This window comes from Dendrobates tinctorius, unplaced genomic scaffold (assembly GCF_039654945.1).
Source record: "Dendrobates tinctorius isolate UK_male_01 unplaced genomic scaffold, ASM3965494v1 ptg000270l, whole genome shotgun sequence".
NCBI lineage: Eukaryota > Metazoa > Chordata > Amphibia > Anura > Dendrobatidae > Dendrobates > Dendrobates tinctorius.
The window spans coordinates 3,272,948-3,292,155 of record NW_027361937.1 but is presented as its reverse complement, the minus strand read 5'-3'; the positions used below and the strand labels follow the sequence as shown (position 1 = coordinate 3,292,155).

The window sequence follows — 19,208 nt, the reverse complement described above, 5'->3', positions numbered from 1 at the left end:
TTCTCGTGAGTCGTGACATATTGCACTTCATGTTAGTGGTAAAATTTCATTCATATAAGGCTGGTTTCACACTTGCGTTTTTTTCGCGGCATTTTAGCGCTAAATAGCGCATGCGTTTTTTTTTCCTATACTTTGCATGGGATGCGCTTATGTGCGCATACACATGCGTTTGTACGCGTTTTTCCGCGCATGCGTTTTTTTGCGGTATGAGATGCATCCTGCTGCATTTTTTGGGCGTCCGACTTGCCTCAAAAAAACGCATGCGCGAATGCGTTTTTTTTACAGCAAGACACCTATTATAAGTCTATGGGTGCGCATATGTGCGCATTGGCATGCTTATGTATGCGTTTTTTTGCACATGCGTTTTTTTTGTTAACCATGGAATTTAGGGGGTTTGGGTTAGAGTTAGGGTTAGTTAAGGGGGTTTAGGGTCAGGGTTAGGGTTAGGGTCAGGGTTAGGGTTGGGGTTAGGGTCAGGGTTAGTTAGGGTTTAGGGTTTGGGTTAGGGTTAAGTATGGTTTGGTTAAGGGTTAGGGTCAGGGTTAGGGTCAGGGTTAGGGTTAGGGTCAGGGTTAGGGTTAGGGTTGGGGTTAGGGTTAGGGTTAGTTAGGGTTTAGGTTTTGGGTTAAGGTTAAGTATGGTTTGGCTAAGGGTTAGGGTCAGGGTTAGGGTCAGGGTTAGGGTTAGGGTCAGGGTTAGGGTCAGGGTTAGGGTTAGGGTCAGGGTTAGGGTTAGGGTTAGGGTTAGGGTCAGGGTTAGGGTTAGGGTCAGGGTTAGGATTAGGGTCAGGGTTAGGGTTAGGGTTAGGGTCAGGGTTAGGGTTAGGGTTAGTAAAGTCATGGTTTGGGTTAGTGTGAGGGGCCACCTAATGTTTGGAAAAAACACAAACGCGGTAAAAACGCACTAAAAACGCATACAAACGCATAAAAACGCTGCATTTTTTTCATGCATGCTCATAAAAATGCTTGAAAAAAACGCAGCAGTTGTATGCTTTTGTATGCGTTTTTTCAATGCGTTTTTTGCGGGAAAAACGCGCTGCAAAAAAAAGCAAGTGTGAAATTAGCCTTACTTGCGTTTATTTGTGAAAAAAATGGAAATTTGGTGAAAATTTTGAAAATTTCACAATTTTCCAACTTTGCATTTTTATGTCCTTAAATCACAGATATGTGGCACCAAAATACTTAATAAGTAACATTTCCCACATGTTTACTTTACATCAGCACAATTTTGGAACATTTCTTTTTTTTAGGAAGTTATAAGAGTTAAAAGTTGACCAATGATTTCTCATTTTTACACCACCATATTTTTTTAGGGACCACATCACATTTGAAGTCACTTTGAGGGGTCTATGTGATAGAAAATACCCAAAAGTGACACCATTCTTAAAACTGCACCCCTCAAGGTCCTCAAAACCACATTCAAGAAGTTTATTAACCTTTCAGGTGCTTCACAGGAATTTTTTGAATGTTTAAAAAAAATGAACATTTGGCTTTTCTTCACAAAAAAATTACTTCAGGTCCAATTTTTTTATTTTACCAAGGGTAACAGGAGAAATTGGACTGCAAAAGTTATTCTTCAATTTGTCCTCAGTATGCTGATACTGTGGGGGGGGGACCACTGTTTCGCCGCATGGAAGAGCTCAGAAGGGAATGAGCGCCTTTGGACTTTTTCAACACAAAATTTGCTGGAATTCAGATCAGACGCCATGTCACGTTTGGAGAGCCCCTGATGTGCCTAAACAGTGGAAACCCCCCACAAGTGACCCCATTTTGGAATCTAGACCCCCCCCAAGGAACTGATCTAGATGTGTGGTGAGCACTTTGAACCCCCAAGTGCTTCACCGAAGTTTAGAGTGCCCGGGCGTAAAAATAATCATATTTTTTCCACAAACATGATCTTTCAGTCCCCAATTTTTTTATTTTCATAAGGGTAACAGGAGAAATTGGACCACAAAAGTTGTTGTCCAATTTGTCCTTAGTACGCTGATGCCCCATATGTGGGAGAAAACTACTGTATGGGCACACGTCGAGGCTCGGAAGGGAAGTAGTGACGTTTTGGAAAGCAGACTTTGATGGCATGGTCTGCGGGTGTCATGTCACATTTGGAGAGCCCCTGATGTGCCTAAACTGTGGAACCCCCCACAAGTGACCCCATTTTGGAATCTAGACCCCCCAAGGAACTTATCTAGATGTGTTAGGAGCACTTTGAAGCTCCAAGTGCTTCACAGAAGTTTATAACGCCGGGCGTGAAAATAAAAAAATCATATCTTTTCCATAAACATTATCTTTTAGTCCCCAATTTTTTTTATTTTCCCAAGGGTAACAGGAGAAATTGGACCCCAAAAGTTGTCCAATTTGTCCTGAGTGCGCCGATACCCCATATGTTCCAGAAAACTACTGTATGGGCACACGTCGGAGCTCGGAAGGGAAGTAGTGACGTTTTGAAATGCAGACTTTGATGGAATGGTCTGCGGGTGTCATGTCACATTTGGAGAGCCCCTGATGTGCCTAAACTGTGGAAACCCCCCACAAGTGACCCCATTTTGGAAACTAGACCCCCCAAGGAACTTATATAGATGTGTGGTGAGCACTTTGATCCCCCAAGTGCTTCACAGACGTTTACAACGTAGAGCATTAAAAATAAAAAAACATATCTTTTTCTACAAAAATGATATTTTTGCTCCCAATTTTTCATTTTCCCAAGGGTAACAGGAGAAATTGGACCCCAAAAGTTATTGTGCAATTTGTCCTGAGTATGCCGATACACCATATGTGGGGGTAAACCAATGTTTGGGCGCATGGCAGAGCTTGGAAGGGAAGGAGCACCGTTTGACGTTTTCAACGCAGAATTGGCTGGAATTGAGATCAGACGCCATGTTGCATTTGGAGAGCCCCTGATGTGCCTAAACAGTGGAAACCCTACAATTCAAACTCCATCCCTAACCCCAACACACCCCTAACCCTAATCTCAGCCTTAACACTGGTTTTTGCATCACCACATTTTAAGAGCTATAATTTATCTATATTTTGACCCACAGAGTCATTTGAGGTCTTAATTTTTGCGGGACGAGTTGAAGTTTTTATTGGTACCATTTTCGGGCATGTGACATTTTTTGATCGCTTTTTATTCCGATTTTTGGGATGCAGAATGAACAAAAAACAGCATTTCATGAATTTCCTTTTGGGGGGAGTGTTCACACCGTTCCACGTGTGGTAAAATTGATAAAGCAATTTTATACTTCGGGTCAATACAATTTCATCGATACCTCATTTATATCATTTTTTTATGTTTTGGAGCTTTTATACAATAAAAACAATTTTATATAAAGAATAATTATTTTTTCAGCGCTATAACTTTTTTTTTCCGCTAATGACGCTGTATGGCGGCTTGTTTTTTGCAAGACAAGATGACGTTTTCAGCGGTACCATGGTTATTTATATCAGTCTATTTTCATCGTGCGTTATTGCACTTTTTTCCAGCGGTATGATGATAAAGCATTGCTTTTGCTTTGCTTTTTATTTTTCAAGGGGTTCACTAATGGGGCTAACTAGTGGAACAGTTTTATAGGGCGGGTCGTTACGGATGCGGCGATACTAAATATGTGTATTTTTGTTGTTTTTTTTATTTACAAAAAAAGAATTTATTGCTTTTTTTTGTTTTTTTTTTATTTATTTAGGAATGTTTTGTTAATTATTTTTACACGTTTTTTTCTACTTTATTACTTTGTCCCAGTGGGAGACAACACTGTCTAGTGTCAGATCGCTGATCTGACACTTTGCACAGCACTGTGTCAGATCAGCTGACAGGCGCTGCACAGGCTTCCTCAGTGCCTGCTCTCAGCAGGCACTGAGAAAGCCACCTCCCTGCAGGACCCCAAAGGCCGCCGCAGCCATATTGGATCTGGGGGCCTGCAGAGAGGAGACCCTCGGAGCAGGGCGGCACATCGCGCTGCTCCGAAGGTCTTAGGGAAGCACGCAGAGAGCCCCCTCCCTGCGTGATTCTTCCCTATGCCCCAGGTACACTGCGATCATGTTTGATCACAGTGTGCCAGGGGTTAATGTGCTGGGGGCGGTCTGTGACCGCCCCTGACACATAATGCCGGGTGTCAGCTGTGAAAATCAGCTGACACCCGGACGCTATGACGTACTATCCCGTCCATGGGAATTAAGTCCCAGGTCACATGGACGGGATAGTACATCAGATGGCAGAAAGGGGTTAATGACAGAAAAACCCACAATCGTCACAGAAATAATTTGAATCTGACAAAAGTAATAATAAATCAAAATTCTATGAAAATGAACAAATGAAAGTCAGACATTGCTTTTCAACCACGCTTACACAGAATTTAAAAAAAAAAAAATAAAACTCATGAAATAGACCTGGACAGAAATGATGGTACCCCTGAAAATAATATGACAAAAGGGACATGTTAAATCACGGTGTGTCCACTAATTAGCATTACAGGTGTCTACAATCTTGCAATCGGTGAGTGGGCCTGTATAGAGGGCTACAGATACTCACTGTACTGTTTGGTGACATGGTATGTATCACACTCAACATGGACCAGAGGAAGCAAAAGAGTTGTCTCAGGAGATTAGAAAGAAAATTATAGACAAACATGTTAAAGGTAAAATTTATAAGGTCCTCTCCAAGCAGATTGATGTTCCTGTGACTACAGTAGCACATATTATTCAGAAATTTAAGATCCATGAAACTGTAGTCAACTACCCTGGACATGGCCACAGGAGGAAAATAGAACAAAAATCAAAGAGACGGATAATACGAATGGTAACAAAAGAGCCCAGAAAAACTTCTAAACAAATTAAATGTGAACTTTAAGCTCAAGGAACATCAGTGTCAGATCGCACCATCCATAGTTGTACGAGCCAAAGTGGACTTCATGGGAGATGACCAAGTAGGACACCATTGTTGAAAAAAAATCATAAAAAGCCAGACTGGAATTTGACAAACTATATGCTGACAAGCCGCAAAGCTTTTGGGAGAATGTCCTATGGACACATAAGACAAAAATGGAACTTTTTGGCAAGGCACATCAGCTCACAGGCGGAAATAAAGAAGCATATCAAGAAAAGCACACTGTCCCTACTGTGAGACATGGAGGAGGCTCTGTTATGTTATGGGGCAGCTTTGCTGCATCTGGCACAGGGTTTCTAGAATCTATGCAGGGTGCAATGAAATCTCAAGACTAGCAAGGGATTCTAGAGAGAGATGTGCTGCCAGTGTCAGAAAGCTTGGTCTCAATGGCAGGTCATGGGTTTTGCAACAGGATAATGACCCAAAACACACAGCTAAAGACACCCAAGAATGGCTAAGAGGAAAACATTGGACTATTCTGAAGTAGCCTTCTATGAGCCCTAACCTAAATCCTATTGAGCATCTTTGGAAAGAGCTGAAACATGCCGTCTGGAAAAGCCAACCTTCAAACACGAGACAACTGGAGCACTTTGCTCTTGAGGAGTGGGGAAAAATACCTGTCGAGAGGTGCAGAAGTCTCATTGACAGTTACTGGAATCGTTTGATTGAAGTAATTACGTCAAAAGGTTGTGCAACAAAAAATTAAGTTAAGGGTACCATCATTTCTGTCCACACCTATTTCATGAGTTTTATTTTTTTTTTTAAATCTGTGTAAGCATGTCCATTTGCATAGATTTTTGATTTATTATTACTTTTGTCAGATTCAAGTTATTTCTGCGACCATTGCAGGTTTTTCTGTCATTAAGGGGTACCAACAATTTTGACCATGTGTGTATATGGGTGTCTTCAAGGTGATCCTGTTAGGGCTAATGATTCTTGCAATCGTGTTTCATTACACATTTTGGCTTTTACAGGCTTTTTGTTTTCTTAAACTATCAACTTGCATGTGGTTTGTGGCGATTAGCTGAGAGGAACTCGGAAAAAGACACATAAGAATTGCAAACTTTCCTGGTAACTGTAACAGCTCACTGACGGACTCTCAGGTAAAGAGGTTGGGAACGTCTCTTGTTAGTGCCGCTTTCCTCACACACCAACCAGCAATTCTGTCCATACCATGGCTGCTGGCGGAGGATCATGTGACCAGAGAGGTCTATTGGTCTCCTCCAATAGAAAAACAGCGTTCCTATGTGAGGTGATTCAGAATTGGAGAAGGCTGATGGACATGTCTGGTCCCATGACCCACCACTAGTAATCATGGACAGAAGTTCTGGTCAGTTTGTGAGGAAAGCTGCACTAACAAGAGAAAGTGGCCAACCTCTAACTGAGGATCCGTCAGTGAGGTCATTCTGACAGTCTGACAGGAGAGATGTAACTCTTTTATCTGTCTATTTCTGAGCTCTTCTCAGCTGATTTATGGCCACAGACCACATTACAGTGGAATGTGCAGCGAAACAAAGAACCTGTTACAGCCAAATGGTGCAATATTTGTAATGAAAACCAACAGTAAAAATATTTTTTAGCCTAAAATACATGCCCTTAATCTGAAAAACCCCTTTAACTATGCATAAATATTTTTATAGACATAGGGAGAATAATCCTCTAACAGAGACCCCTGACGTTTTACATGCTCAATCCTTCTCAATGTCAGGTATCAGGAAACTGACACTGCGTACATAAACATAAGACTAGTCTGTAGACTACACTACAAAGGGCACATATTAATATAAAGTGTATGCTCAGTTCCCGTGCTCTCCTACATATACAGCAGGTCTCCTTTTGCGGTTACTTTCTGTTGTGAATATATTTGTACTTACTAAAGACTGTAGCAGGCACAAAAAGTGCCACAAGGACCACAATGATGACTACAACGTATACCCAAGTATTGGATCTAGGTTCTGGAAAGGAAAGAAAAAAAATAAATTATAACAATTAATCAGTGGTGGACTTCACAGCAAGCAGTGGCTGTGGCAAACACAATACTCCTTCACATCCACATAATATACTACTGTCAGTCAGTGCTCAGCTGATGCACGTTATCACAGTGCCCCTCTGCGGGCTTACAGTCAGCCTAGAATATTTTAACACAGCTACCCACAATCTTTATCTGAAACCTCCTATCAGCCAGTGCACAGATGCGATGCTCAGTATTTCAGAGTGCCCACAGGTAGTCCATACAATCAAAATCTACAGCCTAGCACAGCTGCCATGCTCAGTATCTCACAGTGCCCACAGGTGGAGCATACAATCAAAACCTGCAGCCCAGCACAGTTGCCATGCTTAGTATCTCACAGTGCCCTGCCCACAGGTGGAGCATACAATCTAAACCTGCAGCCCAGCACAGCTGCCATGCTCAGTATCTCAGAGTGCACACAGGTGGAGCATACAATCAAAACCTGCAGCTCAGCACAGCTGCCATGCTCAGTATCTCACAGTGCCCACAGGTCGAGCAAACAATCACAACCTGCAGCCCAGCACAGCTGCCATGCTCAGTATCTCACAGTGCCCACAGGTGGAGCATACAATCAAAACATGCAGCCCAGCACAGCTGCCATGCTCAGTATCTCACAGTGCCCACAGGTGGAGCATACAATCAAAACATGCAGCCCAGCACAGCTGCCATGCTCAGTATCTCAGAGTGCACACCGGTGGAGCATACAGTCAAAACCTGAAGCTCAACACAGCTACCATGCTCAGTATCTCAGTGTCCACAGGTGAAGCATACAGTCAAAACCTGCAGCCCAGCACAGCTACCAGGCTCAGCATCTCAGAGTGCCCACAGGTGGAGCATACAGTCAAAACCTGCAGCCCAGCACAGCTACCATGCTTAGTATCTCAGAGTGCCCACAGGTGGAGCATACAGTCAAAACCTGCAGGCCAGCACAGCTGCCATGCGTAGTATCTCACAGTGCCCACAGGTGGAGCATGCAGTCAAAACTTGCAGCCCAGCACAGCTGCTATGTTCAGTATCTCAGAGTGACCACAGGTGGAGCATTGTCAGGATCCTGACAGCGCCGGCGTACAGCCTCCGCTGAGCAGGGACTCACCCACACTGTAGGGGGCCCGGGGACAGGTACAGCCGGAAAGTACAGATGCACAGGACCTGTGGACGCTGAAGTTTAGCAAGCAGTCACAGGACCTACGGTCATGTGACTGCAAGGGGGCGGGGCTTAGCGTCCTGCTTTCAGAGATGGCAGGACACTATACAGAAAACTCAGAGTCAGGCAAAACGGAGGTCATACACAGTATGGGCAAGCGAGGTACCGAAGGGATATACAGATGGGAGGTCAGACAAAGCCAAAGGTCATACACAGTATGGGCAAGCGTGGTACAGGAGTGATATTCAGGAGGGAGGTCAGACAAAGCCAAGGGTCAAACACAACACAGGCAAAGCAGGTAGAGTCAGCAAACCAGAGACGTAAACCGTAACAAAGCAGGGTCAGAATACCAGGCAGATGGACAGTGAATGGCGTTACGCACGGACAGAGCAGGGTCGGGCACACTCAGATAGGAGTATAAGCGACAGGGGACGGCTCTCCCCTGAAGCTATAAAAACCCTCCCCAGATCCACAGAGAGGCTCTCAGAGTTAACTCCTACACCACCTACCCAAAACTCAAAACACACCATGACAAGCATATAGTCAAAACCTGCAGCTCAGCACAACTTCCATGCTCAGTACCTCAGAGTGCCCACAAGTTGAGCATACAGTCGAAATCTGCAGCCCAGAACAGCTGTCATGCTCAGTATCTCAGGGTGCCCACAAGTGGAGCATACAGTTGAAATCTGCAGCCCAGCACAGCTGTCAGAATACAGCAAACAGTACTGTCTCTTTTCCCGCAAGAGGAAAGTTTAGGGATAGGAACCTCCTCGAGCAAAACAGTTAAATCTTTCCCAAAGATTTCCAAGGACAAGATCAAATACATTCATGACCCTAAATATACAGTTCGTGCATGGATCCATGATATGACCATGTGTATATAGTCCTAAATATATATAAATTTCACATTACGTTTAATGAATATGCAATTTGTGGAAGAAACCAATAAAATTCCGAGGCTAATCTATTGTGTATTAATTATTCACTAGTTAACTTCTATCAACCAAGCCACCCCACAATTTTTGTAAAATGTATAATTATGTATATTTGTCTTTGAATTTCTCATAATTTTCAAAGGTTTAAGGGGTAAAGCTTCTTCTTGTTGACAGCTCCCAAGTGACATAGGAGGACCTATAAGCCATGCAATGTTCTACTGGGAAATTAAACATGCAAATAGATTGTTCAGAGAGCTAGAGTACAAGAATTCTAGTGCCAGCCATCCTGAAACACAGTGTCTGCAAACTGAGATTCTGGTTTGGCTTTTATCCTAAGTCATGTAACAAGGCTCATTAAAGGGTCAATATTGTTAGGATTGCTATTTCCAATAGGTGGCACTAGAGTTCTAGTCCTCTTCCTCTCTGAAGAGACAATTTGCATATTTCTCAGAGGAGCATTGCGGCTTTAAGTCTCCTCATCTCGGCATGCTTAGCATGTCATTCTCCGCAAAGAGAAAAGATACTTCTTGGATATCGGTCAGACGCCTCTCATATAGCCACACCAGATCTCACACTTTGCACTGACGAGGAGCAGTCCCCCGAAACAGAGTGTCTGCAAATTGAGATTCTGGTTTGGCTTTTATCCTAAGTCATGTAACAAGGCTCGTTAAAGGGACGACATTGACTGTTAGGATTGCTACTTCCAATAGGTGGCACTAGAGTTCTAGTCCTCTTCCTCTCTGAAGAGACAATTTGCATATTTCCAGAGGAGCATTGTAGCTTAAGTCTCCTCATCACAGCATGCTTAGCATGTCCATCTCCGCAAGGAGAAACAATACTTCTTGGATATAGTGCCAGCTATTGGAATTTGTAATCCTAAAAGTCAATATCAACCCTTTAAAGAAACTTGCCACATGACTTAGGCTAAGATGCCAAATCAGAAACTCCTATTGCAGACACATGTTTTGGGATGTTTGCGCCTTATCAGTTCAAAGGAAGAGAACTAGTTGGCTAGGTGAGAGGCCTCAAACACTCTTCTTTTCCTAAGTCATTCGGCAAAGACCTTTTAAAGGGTCAACAATGACTTTTAGTATTGCTAATTCTAATAGGTGGCACCTGTTCCTGTCTTTTTCCTCTATAAAGAGTCTGTCATTATTTTGAAGTAATCTGAACAAAGAAAAGAGCAGCACTCCTGCATCAAACTCCAGTCATGCAAGGCTTAGGCAATGTTATATTACAATTTCACTGACTTTTTATCTGTAATGAGTTTCTCCTTTTTGCAGTGTTTTCTTGAGCAAAGTGTGAAAATATATCAATCTAAATATGACATCCCATTAGGCGAGGATCATAACTCACCACAAACAACATCAGTAGTTGGAGTTCCCTTCTGTAGTATCATATCTGCATCTCCACATCTAAAGCAGAAAAAATGAGTTATCGGACAAATTGTATCTTTTATAAAAGAAAAAGTTTGATTGCAGGTAAGAAACTAAATTGAAGAAGCACTCGGTCAACAATGATCTGTACCAACACTCTCATGCATATTAACGCTTGTCCAAAATTGCATGTGTTATCAATAGGGAGGGTTGAATTAAGCCCCCCATACACATTAGATGGCTGTTAGTACCATTATTTGCCAGGCGGCTACAATGACCATCTCTCCCATACACAAGACCTCTCATTCTGCTAAGTGGTCCTGTGTTCTCTATAAGAGAACCGCAACCAGACAGCTCTGGTGGTGGCTTTCCTAAGGGAGAAAAATAGGATCTGCAGTCTGAAATTGGGCATAAGGGATCTTTAACCACCCTCAAAAAATCATCTGTTTGGGGTCTCCTTACAAATGAACACAGTACGCAGCAGGGGCACATTTATAAGATTATCTCAGCACAGGAACATTTTATTCATACAAATCCCATTGTGGAACTTATTATTATTCCAAGATCTATTGAATAAAATTAACTTTCGTTCCTGATAAAACCCCTTAAAAAGCTCTGTCAGATACTTCTTCTCAGTAGGACTAAAAAAAGGATTGATCATTTAATTTCAGAATGCCGGATCCTTCTCTCCCCCAACATCAACTGTGATGGCAGTATGATGAGGCTCCCATGCAATTTAGATGGTCATCAGGTGATGCTGAAATGGAGAGATTTAACTGACTTATCTAATATGTATGGGGGCCTTATATGTTAGACTTGAAGGGCCTGCCTGATTTACAAAATTAGTTTCTAAATACCCAGTTATAAAATGTTAATTGAATTGATGTCTTGTTGATCTTGCTAAATTTTTAGTTAGTAGAGAAAGACCATAAAAAGTGCTTTTCACTTTGAAGAGCATCCAATGCACATCCCATAAATGTTCGGGCTGGAAACACAACATGTATGGGCCCATGTAGATAATTTGCCCATAACAAGTGGTGATTGATGATATAGCAAGTAGATCAACATTCATTTAATTACATTTACATGTTACAACTATCGAGGGGTTTGGCGCATAATTGTAAGTTCCATACAGATTACATTATTGACAACAGCACATCCCTGTTTACATGAGGGAATGTGCTGCTGACAAATGATCAATGACAAACAAGCATTCTACAACCTGTTATTCGATTGCAGGAAGTGTTTTCTTGGGTGAACAATTGGGAACGAAAGTTTGCATGAACAGTCATTTAGGAGATCATCGTCCTATGTACATGGACCTTTAATTGATATGCAATAGTTGCCATTATGGCCAAAAGTACAGCTTTGAAAGGACATTCCTTCCTTTACCTGAAGGAAATCCATCCAAGTCCTCTAAGAAACATTATCTGAGCTCAGTGTAACTAAAGTATCATTGATTGCAGTAGCATCAATTGTCCCAGAACCGCATTCATCAGTGTTTTCATAGGGTCATTCTCTTCATGAGTTGTAACTTCTTGTCAACAAATTCCCATGTTCCCTACTATACAAACACAGAAAAACCACCTCCAAATTTGTAAGCTCCATAAACCACATACCAAATAAACGGAAACACGTGGTTAAATAGAACCAACATATTCCGCTGAGATTATCACCATTTACACTAGGTCCTGTCCTTAACTAGGCAGACAATCTCTTCTTTCCATCTCAGAGATGTTCTTCTTGTCAACATGCTCCTACGTTCCTTACTGTATGCACACAATGAACCCACCTCCAAGTTTGTAAGCTCCGTGAACCACACACCAAATAAACTGAAACATGTGGTTGTATAGCACCAACATATTCCACTGAGGATGTCACCATTTACATTAATTCCCGTCCTTAAGTAAGCTCATAATCTCCTTTTTCTATCTTGGAAATGTTCTTGTTGCCCAAATAATGATAAGATCCCTACTGTACGCACACCATCAACCCACCTCCAAATTTGCAATCTTTACCAACCAAATACGGAACGATGTTATAACACTTGGTTGCATAGCGTCAATATATTTCGCTGTCTTCTACGGAGAATGTCACCATTCACAATAGTTCCTGCGTTTAACTAGTCTCGAAATCTAATTTTTCTATCTCGATCACAATCAAGGGACAAGTCCATAGGAAGGCAATTAACCTATCAGGATTGTAATCAATTGTTATTTTACTTGACCACGCGTAGAAAAGAGAGAAGTGATTTTCTTACAATCCATTCTCTGCGCCGTGTGTGTCTTGCATTGCTTTACAGAAGAATTACCAGATATAATATATTGTGTGGAAGCAGACTGAGGTTTTCTTCATATAAAACACATTTATATCACTGCTGCCAGTTTGCACAACACTTTGCAATTAAATAGCTATCTCGATTGAGTTCTTCAAAGTCGTTCCCTGCAGACGTAACATTTTATTAATAAACAGAATGGAGACTACACATTCATAATTTATATTCATTATAGCAGTTTCCACTTAACAAATAAATGAAATGACAGAATAACGTTAAAGGGAAACGAAACCTACAAACAATACTTTGATTTGATATAAAAGACACTACCCTCAATTGCCTGTCATTTACTTTATTTTAGACAAACCTTACTATATTCAGGTAGAACATGAATGTTCAGCACACGTGACGTGAAAACCATATTGATATGGTAACTTTAGTATTAGTAGAAACAATTATAGTAAAAATAAAATAACATGCACTTTGGAGTGAAAATCAAATATCTATCTGGTCCAAATATGACGTGTTTCGCACAGCTGTAATATTGGTGAAACAGCTAGCTGCCCTATCATTGTCTTCAATTTGCTATAATGCAGCATTCTCAATGACGGTCCCCTCTAAAATCAATGCTCTTTGAAACAGACTGCTATAAGATATCTAGTTTACTTACTACAGGACAGGCATCCTTGATTTATTCCCAGATCATCAGGAATAGCTAGGCAAGCACAAAGTTTAGTGATTGCGCCAATCCTAGTGTAAGGAAAGGGCATGGGTGGAAGAGGCAATTCACTCAAAAACGCTACTTCTAAGGGGCATGGAGTTGCAAGCATCTCAATATCCAGATAATGACAGCTGAGTAAAGTCATAGAAAATAGGAACGCACTGCATTATGTGCATATGGAAAATTGGAAAAATGAAACTGCAATATTGCTATGAAAAATTACAGTAAAAAGAAAAGTGCTTAACGTATAAATTGGTCAGTATTTGGGTCCCTGTCCTGATATGACACCTCTCCTGGGCAAGAAGCCTACAATTTATGGGGCACGAAGGAACCAGCTAACTACTTAAAATCACCTGACGCTGATGAGAGTAGGAGTGCATATGTCAAAAATAGAGATGGGCGAACCCGAACAGTAAGGCCGGGGTCACACTAACCGACGCAGAATACGGTCCGTAGTTTACATGCGTAATATGGATGAATGACCCCTAAATAGTGCTCCGTATGTCATCCGTAAGCAAGGTGTGGTCGCGGTATTAGCATCCGTATGTAATCCGTATGGCATCCGTATGGCGAGATTTTCTCGCAGGCTTGCAAAATGGATATTTAATGGTTTTGAGGCCTGCTAACTATTTAAATCATTAGCCTGCACCCTATTTATTGCCTCAGGAACAGGTGGCTGCCTCCATTCTGTCCATTTGTGACCTTGCCTTCACTAGGTGTGTTGCTGTTGTATGTGCAACATGGCAGACAGTCTGACTTTCAACACAACTGAGCAGGTTCTCTTCAACTGGCTTTTGTCATGCTGCATTGGTCAACCATACCCAGTGATAGTGGATCCGCGGAGGAAGAGACGCATGTGGGTCCATCCACTTTTGAGGCAACGACTCACAAGAGGTCATTTTCACCGCATCTATTCTTCTCTGCGGGAGCATCCGGCTAAATTCTACCAATACTGTTGCATGAGCCTTGCAACATTTGATCGACTCTTGGAGACAGTGCGCCCTGGGATAACCTTTCAGGACACAAGGATGCGCAAAGCTATATCTGCAGAGGAGTGACTTCTACTCACATTACGGTATGTACTACACAACCACATTCTCTATGTTGATGATGTGTTGCCCAAAGTATGTATTTTTTGCTTCATGGATTAATTTTAATGCCCTCAACTTATTCCAGATATGTTGAAACTTACAGACCAGAATGTTATGTGCAAGATGTACTGAATATCACTTAGTCATTGTGCAATAAAATATGTGTGTTATTAGATGTGAATTCATAACAAGTTTTGTATGTATGTACCTTTTTTTGTTTAATTTGTGCATTCTAAAGGTTCCTTTTCTGTTGTTCTTCAGCTTCCTGTCCACTGGCCTGTCTTATGCCGCCCTCCACCATTATTTTCTGATTGGAAGATCTACCATTTCTGGCATAGTCAGGTCAACATGTAGTCAAATTTGGTCAAGACTAGATCAACTCGTCATGCCCGAGCCCAGGATGGAAGACTGGTTGAGGATATCAAGGGACTTTGAGGAGGAATGCCAGTTTCCTAATTGTATTGGTGCCCTTGATGGCAAACATATCCGGGTGCGTAAGCCGCCAAACTCTGGCTCCCAATTCTTCAATTATAAACAATACTTTTCTGTTGTATTTTTGGCTCTGGCCAACCCTCAATACAAGTTTATAATTGTTGACATTGGGGCCTATGGAAGGACGGGAGACTCTCGAGTCTTCAATACTTCCATTATGGCTCGGCGGCTACGCATCAACCAGTTGGATCTCCCACCACCGCGCCAGCTACCAGGCTCCACTCAAGAATCTGTCCCTTATGTCCTTGTGGCAGATGAGGCTTTTCAGTTAACGCGCAATGTCATGAGGCCATATCCCCGGCGCAACCTTGACCACAGGCGCAGAATTTTTAACTTGCGCCTATCACGTGCTCGGCGACTGGTGGAGTGTTCCTTTGGCATTCTTTGTGCCACATGGCGGGTACTCCAATCTGCCATTCAGCTGAGTGAACAAAATGTTAATGAAGTAGTTAAAGCCTGTGTGGTTCTTCATAACTTCACCAGGATACATGATTGTTCCTCCTCTGGTGGTGTTGTGCATGGGTTGGCCAATGTGCGTAGGGCGAGACCACCTATCAACCCTCAACGTAGACCGCTCTCCACAGGTGTTCTATGGGATTCATGTCTGGACTCATTGCTGGCTACCTTAAAAGTCTCTAGTGCTTTCTCTCAAACCATTTTCTAGTGCTTTTTGAAGTGTTTTGGGTCATTGCCCTGCTGGAAGACCCATGACCTCTGAGGGAGACCCAGCTTTCTCACACTGGGCCCTACATTATGCTGCAAAATTTGTTGGTAGTCTTCAGACTTCATAATGCCATGCACACGGTCAAGCAGTCCAGTGCCAGAGGCAGCAAAGCAACCCCAAAACATCAGGGAACCTCCGCCATGTTTGACTGTAGGACCGTGTTTTTTTCTTTGAATGCCTCTTTTTTCTCCTGTAGACTCTATGTTGATGCTTTTGCCCAAAAAGCTCTACTTTTGTCTCATCTGAGCAGAGAACATTCTTCCAAAACGTTTTAGGCTTTGTCAGGTAAGTTTTGGCAAACTCCAGCCTGGCTTTTTTATGTCTCGGTGTAAAGAGTGGGGTCTTCCTGCGTCTCCTACCATACAGTCCCTTTTCATTCAGACGCCGATGAATAGTACGGGTTGACACTGTTGTACCCTCGGACTGCAGGGCAGCTTGAACTTGTTTGGATGTTAGTCAAGGTTCTTTATCCAACATCTGCACAATCTTGCGTTGAAATCTCTTGTCAATTTTTCTTTTCTGTCCACATCTAGGGAGGTTAGCCACAGTGCCATGGGCTTTAAACTTCTTGATGACACTGCGCACGGTAGACACAGGAACATTCAGGTCTTTGGAGATGGACGTGTAGCCTTGAGATTGCTCATGCTTCCTCACAATTTGGTTTCTCAAGTCCTCAGACAGTTCTTTGGTCTTCTTTCTTTTCTCCATGCTCAATGTGGTACACACAAGGACACAGGACAGAGGTTGAGTCAATTTTAATCCATGTCAACTGGCTGCAAGTGTGATTTAGTTATTGCCAACACCTGTTAGGTGCCACAGGTAAGTTACAGGTGCTGTTAATTGCACAAATTAGAGAAGCATCACATGATTTTTCTAACAGTGCCAATACTTTTGTCCACCCTCTTTTTTATGTTTGATGTGGAATTATATCCAATTTGGCTTTAGGACAATTCTTTTTGTGTTTTTTCATTTAAGACAAATTAAATGAAGATAATAATAACAAAGAAGTGGTCTTTGCAATAATTTTCAGGAAGAAACTGAGTATTATCTGACAAAATTGCAGGGGTGTCAATACTTTTAGCCACAACTGTAGGTCACTGCACTTCAGGGGCCCGGCTGGGAATGTAGCCTCAGTGACCAGCGGTAACCCCAATGATGTCACCGCTAATCACTGATGCTGCGCTCAAAGCTGTTCATTCTACTAGTGGTTCTCAGCCGGGACACCCGCATCTTGGCACCGCCCTGCTTGAAAATTGTTTATCCGCAGACATAGACTATGGCGTGCGACCGAACAATTGACCGCTGAGGGATATGGTTGTTTTTTATTTTTGTCTGTTTAAAGGAGACGATGGCTTCAATGGACTGGGCGATGACGTGAGTATGGTTTAAATTAGAATCATTAAAGGAGTCTGTAATTCTTTCAATTAACCCCTTCGCAACACAGCCTGTTTTCGCCTTTCTGATCCAGCCAATATTTACAATTCTGACCACTGTCCCTTTGAGTTAATAACACTGGAATGTTTCAATGGATCCCACTGATTATGACAATGTTTTCTCGGGACATTTTGTACTTTATGATAGCAGTAAAATTTATTCGAGAAGACTTGCATTTATTTGTGAAAAAAACTGAAATTTTGCAAACATTTTGCAATTTTCCACCTTTTAATTTGTATGCCCTTAAATCAGAGAGCTATAACACACAAAATAGTTAATAACTAACATTTCCCACATGTCTACTTTACATCAGCACAATTTTGGAACCAAAATTGTTTTTGTTAGGAAGTTATAAGGGTTAAAAGTTGACCAGCGATTTCTCATTTTTACAGTAAAATTTACAAAACCATTTTTTTAGGGACCACATCACATTTGACGTCACTTTGAGGGGTCTATATGATAGAAAATACCCAAAAGTGACACCATTCTAAAAAATGCACTCCCCACCACATTCAAGAAGTTTATTAACCCTTTAGGTGCTTCACTGGAATTTAATTTTTGGAATGTTTAAAAAAATGAACATTTAACGTTTCTTTCACAAAAATTTATTCAGATCCAATTTGTTTTATTTTACCAAGGGTAACAGGAGACATTTGACCCCAAAAGTTGTTGTAGATTCTCTGTGTTGAGTTTTTTCTCCAATCAGTAAAATGCTCTGTTGTTGCTAGGCAGAATTAGACAGTGTGAAGAATGTCTCTATGTCCCTCCCATAGTTGGGCTCTGTATTAGGTTGCTCCTCCCTTATTCTTCAGTTTAGTCTACAGCAGCCACTACTGAAGACTCATGTGCACAGTACTCCCCTGTACATAGAATCATAGAATCATAGAATCATAGAATCGTAGAGTTGGAAGGGACCTCCTGGGCCATCTGGTCCAACCCCCTGCTCAAAGCAGGATTCGCTAAATCATCCCAGTCAGATGTCTGTCCAGCCTCTGTTTGAAGACTTCCATTGAAGGAGAACTCACCACTTCTCGTGGCAGCCTGTTCCACTCATTGATCACTCTAACTGTCAAAAAGTTTTTTCTAATATCTAATCTGTGTCTCCTCCCCTTCAGTTTCATCCCATTGCTTCTAGTCTTTCCTTGTGCAAATGAGAATAAAGTTGATCCTTCTACAATGTGACAGCCCTTTAGATATTTGTAGACAGCTATTAAGTCTCCTCTCAGTCTTCTCTTTTGCAAACTAAACATTCCCAAATCCTGCAACCTTTCCTCATAAGACAGGGTTTGCAGACCGGTCACCATTCTGGTCGCTCTTTTCTGAACTTGCTCCAGTTTGTTGATGTCTTTTTTAAAATGTGGTGCCCAAAACTGGACACAATATTCCAGATGAGGTCTGACCAAAGAGGAGTAGAGGGAAATAATGACTTCACGTGATCTAGACTGTATGCTTCTGTTAATACATCCTAGAATTGCATTTGCCTTTTTTGCTGCTGCATCACACTGTTGACTCATATTCAGTCTGTGATCTATTAGTATACCCAAGTCTTTTTCACATGTGCTGTCACTTATCCCTATTCCTCCCATTCTGTATATGCTTTTTTCATTTTTATTGCCCAGATGTAGTACTTTGCATTTCTCCCTGTTAAAAATCATTCTGTTAGTTGCTGCCCACTTCTCCAGTTTATTTAAATCTTTTTGAATCCTCTCTCTCTCTTCTCTAGTATTAGCTATCCCTCCTAGCTTTGTGTCATCAGCAAATTTAATCAGATTACCCTCAATTCCTTCATCTAAATCATTGATAAAGATGTTGAACAATACAGGGCCCAGGACAGAGCCCTGTGGTACCCACTTGAGACATTCTTCCAACTGGATGTGCAGCCATTTACGACCACTCTTTGGGTCCGATCACTAAGCCAGTTATGAATCCACCTAACAGTTGCCTTGTCCATTCCATACTTAGTCATTTTTTCAATAAGGATTTTATGAGAGACTTTGTCAAATGCTTTGCTGAAGTCAAGATATACTATATCTACAGCATTTCCTTGATCCACCCAATCAGTGATACCGTCATAGAAGGAAATTAAGTTAGTCTGACATGACTTATTAGTTACAAACCCATGCTGACTCT

At 41.8% G+C, this 19,208-nt stretch overlaps 1 protein-coding gene across 2 annotated transcripts in view; it reads right to left on the bottom strand.

Moving 5' to 3' along the window:
* Positions 1 to 19,208, bottom strand: part of CD40 (CD40 molecule) — a 132,701-nt gene that overhangs the window by 2,611 nt on the left and 110,882 nt on the right. For both annotated transcript variants that reach the window (XM_073559368.1, XM_073559367.1), the window contains exons 6-7: positions 10,322 to 10,380; positions 6,750 to 6,830 (exon numbers count right to left, since the gene is read on the bottom strand). In XM_073559368.1, coding sequence (XP_073415469.1) covers positions 6,750 to 6,830; positions 10,322 to 10,380 — 140 coding nt within the window. The remainder of the gene's footprint in view (positions 1 to 6,749; positions 6,831 to 10,321; positions 10,381 to 19,208) is intronic.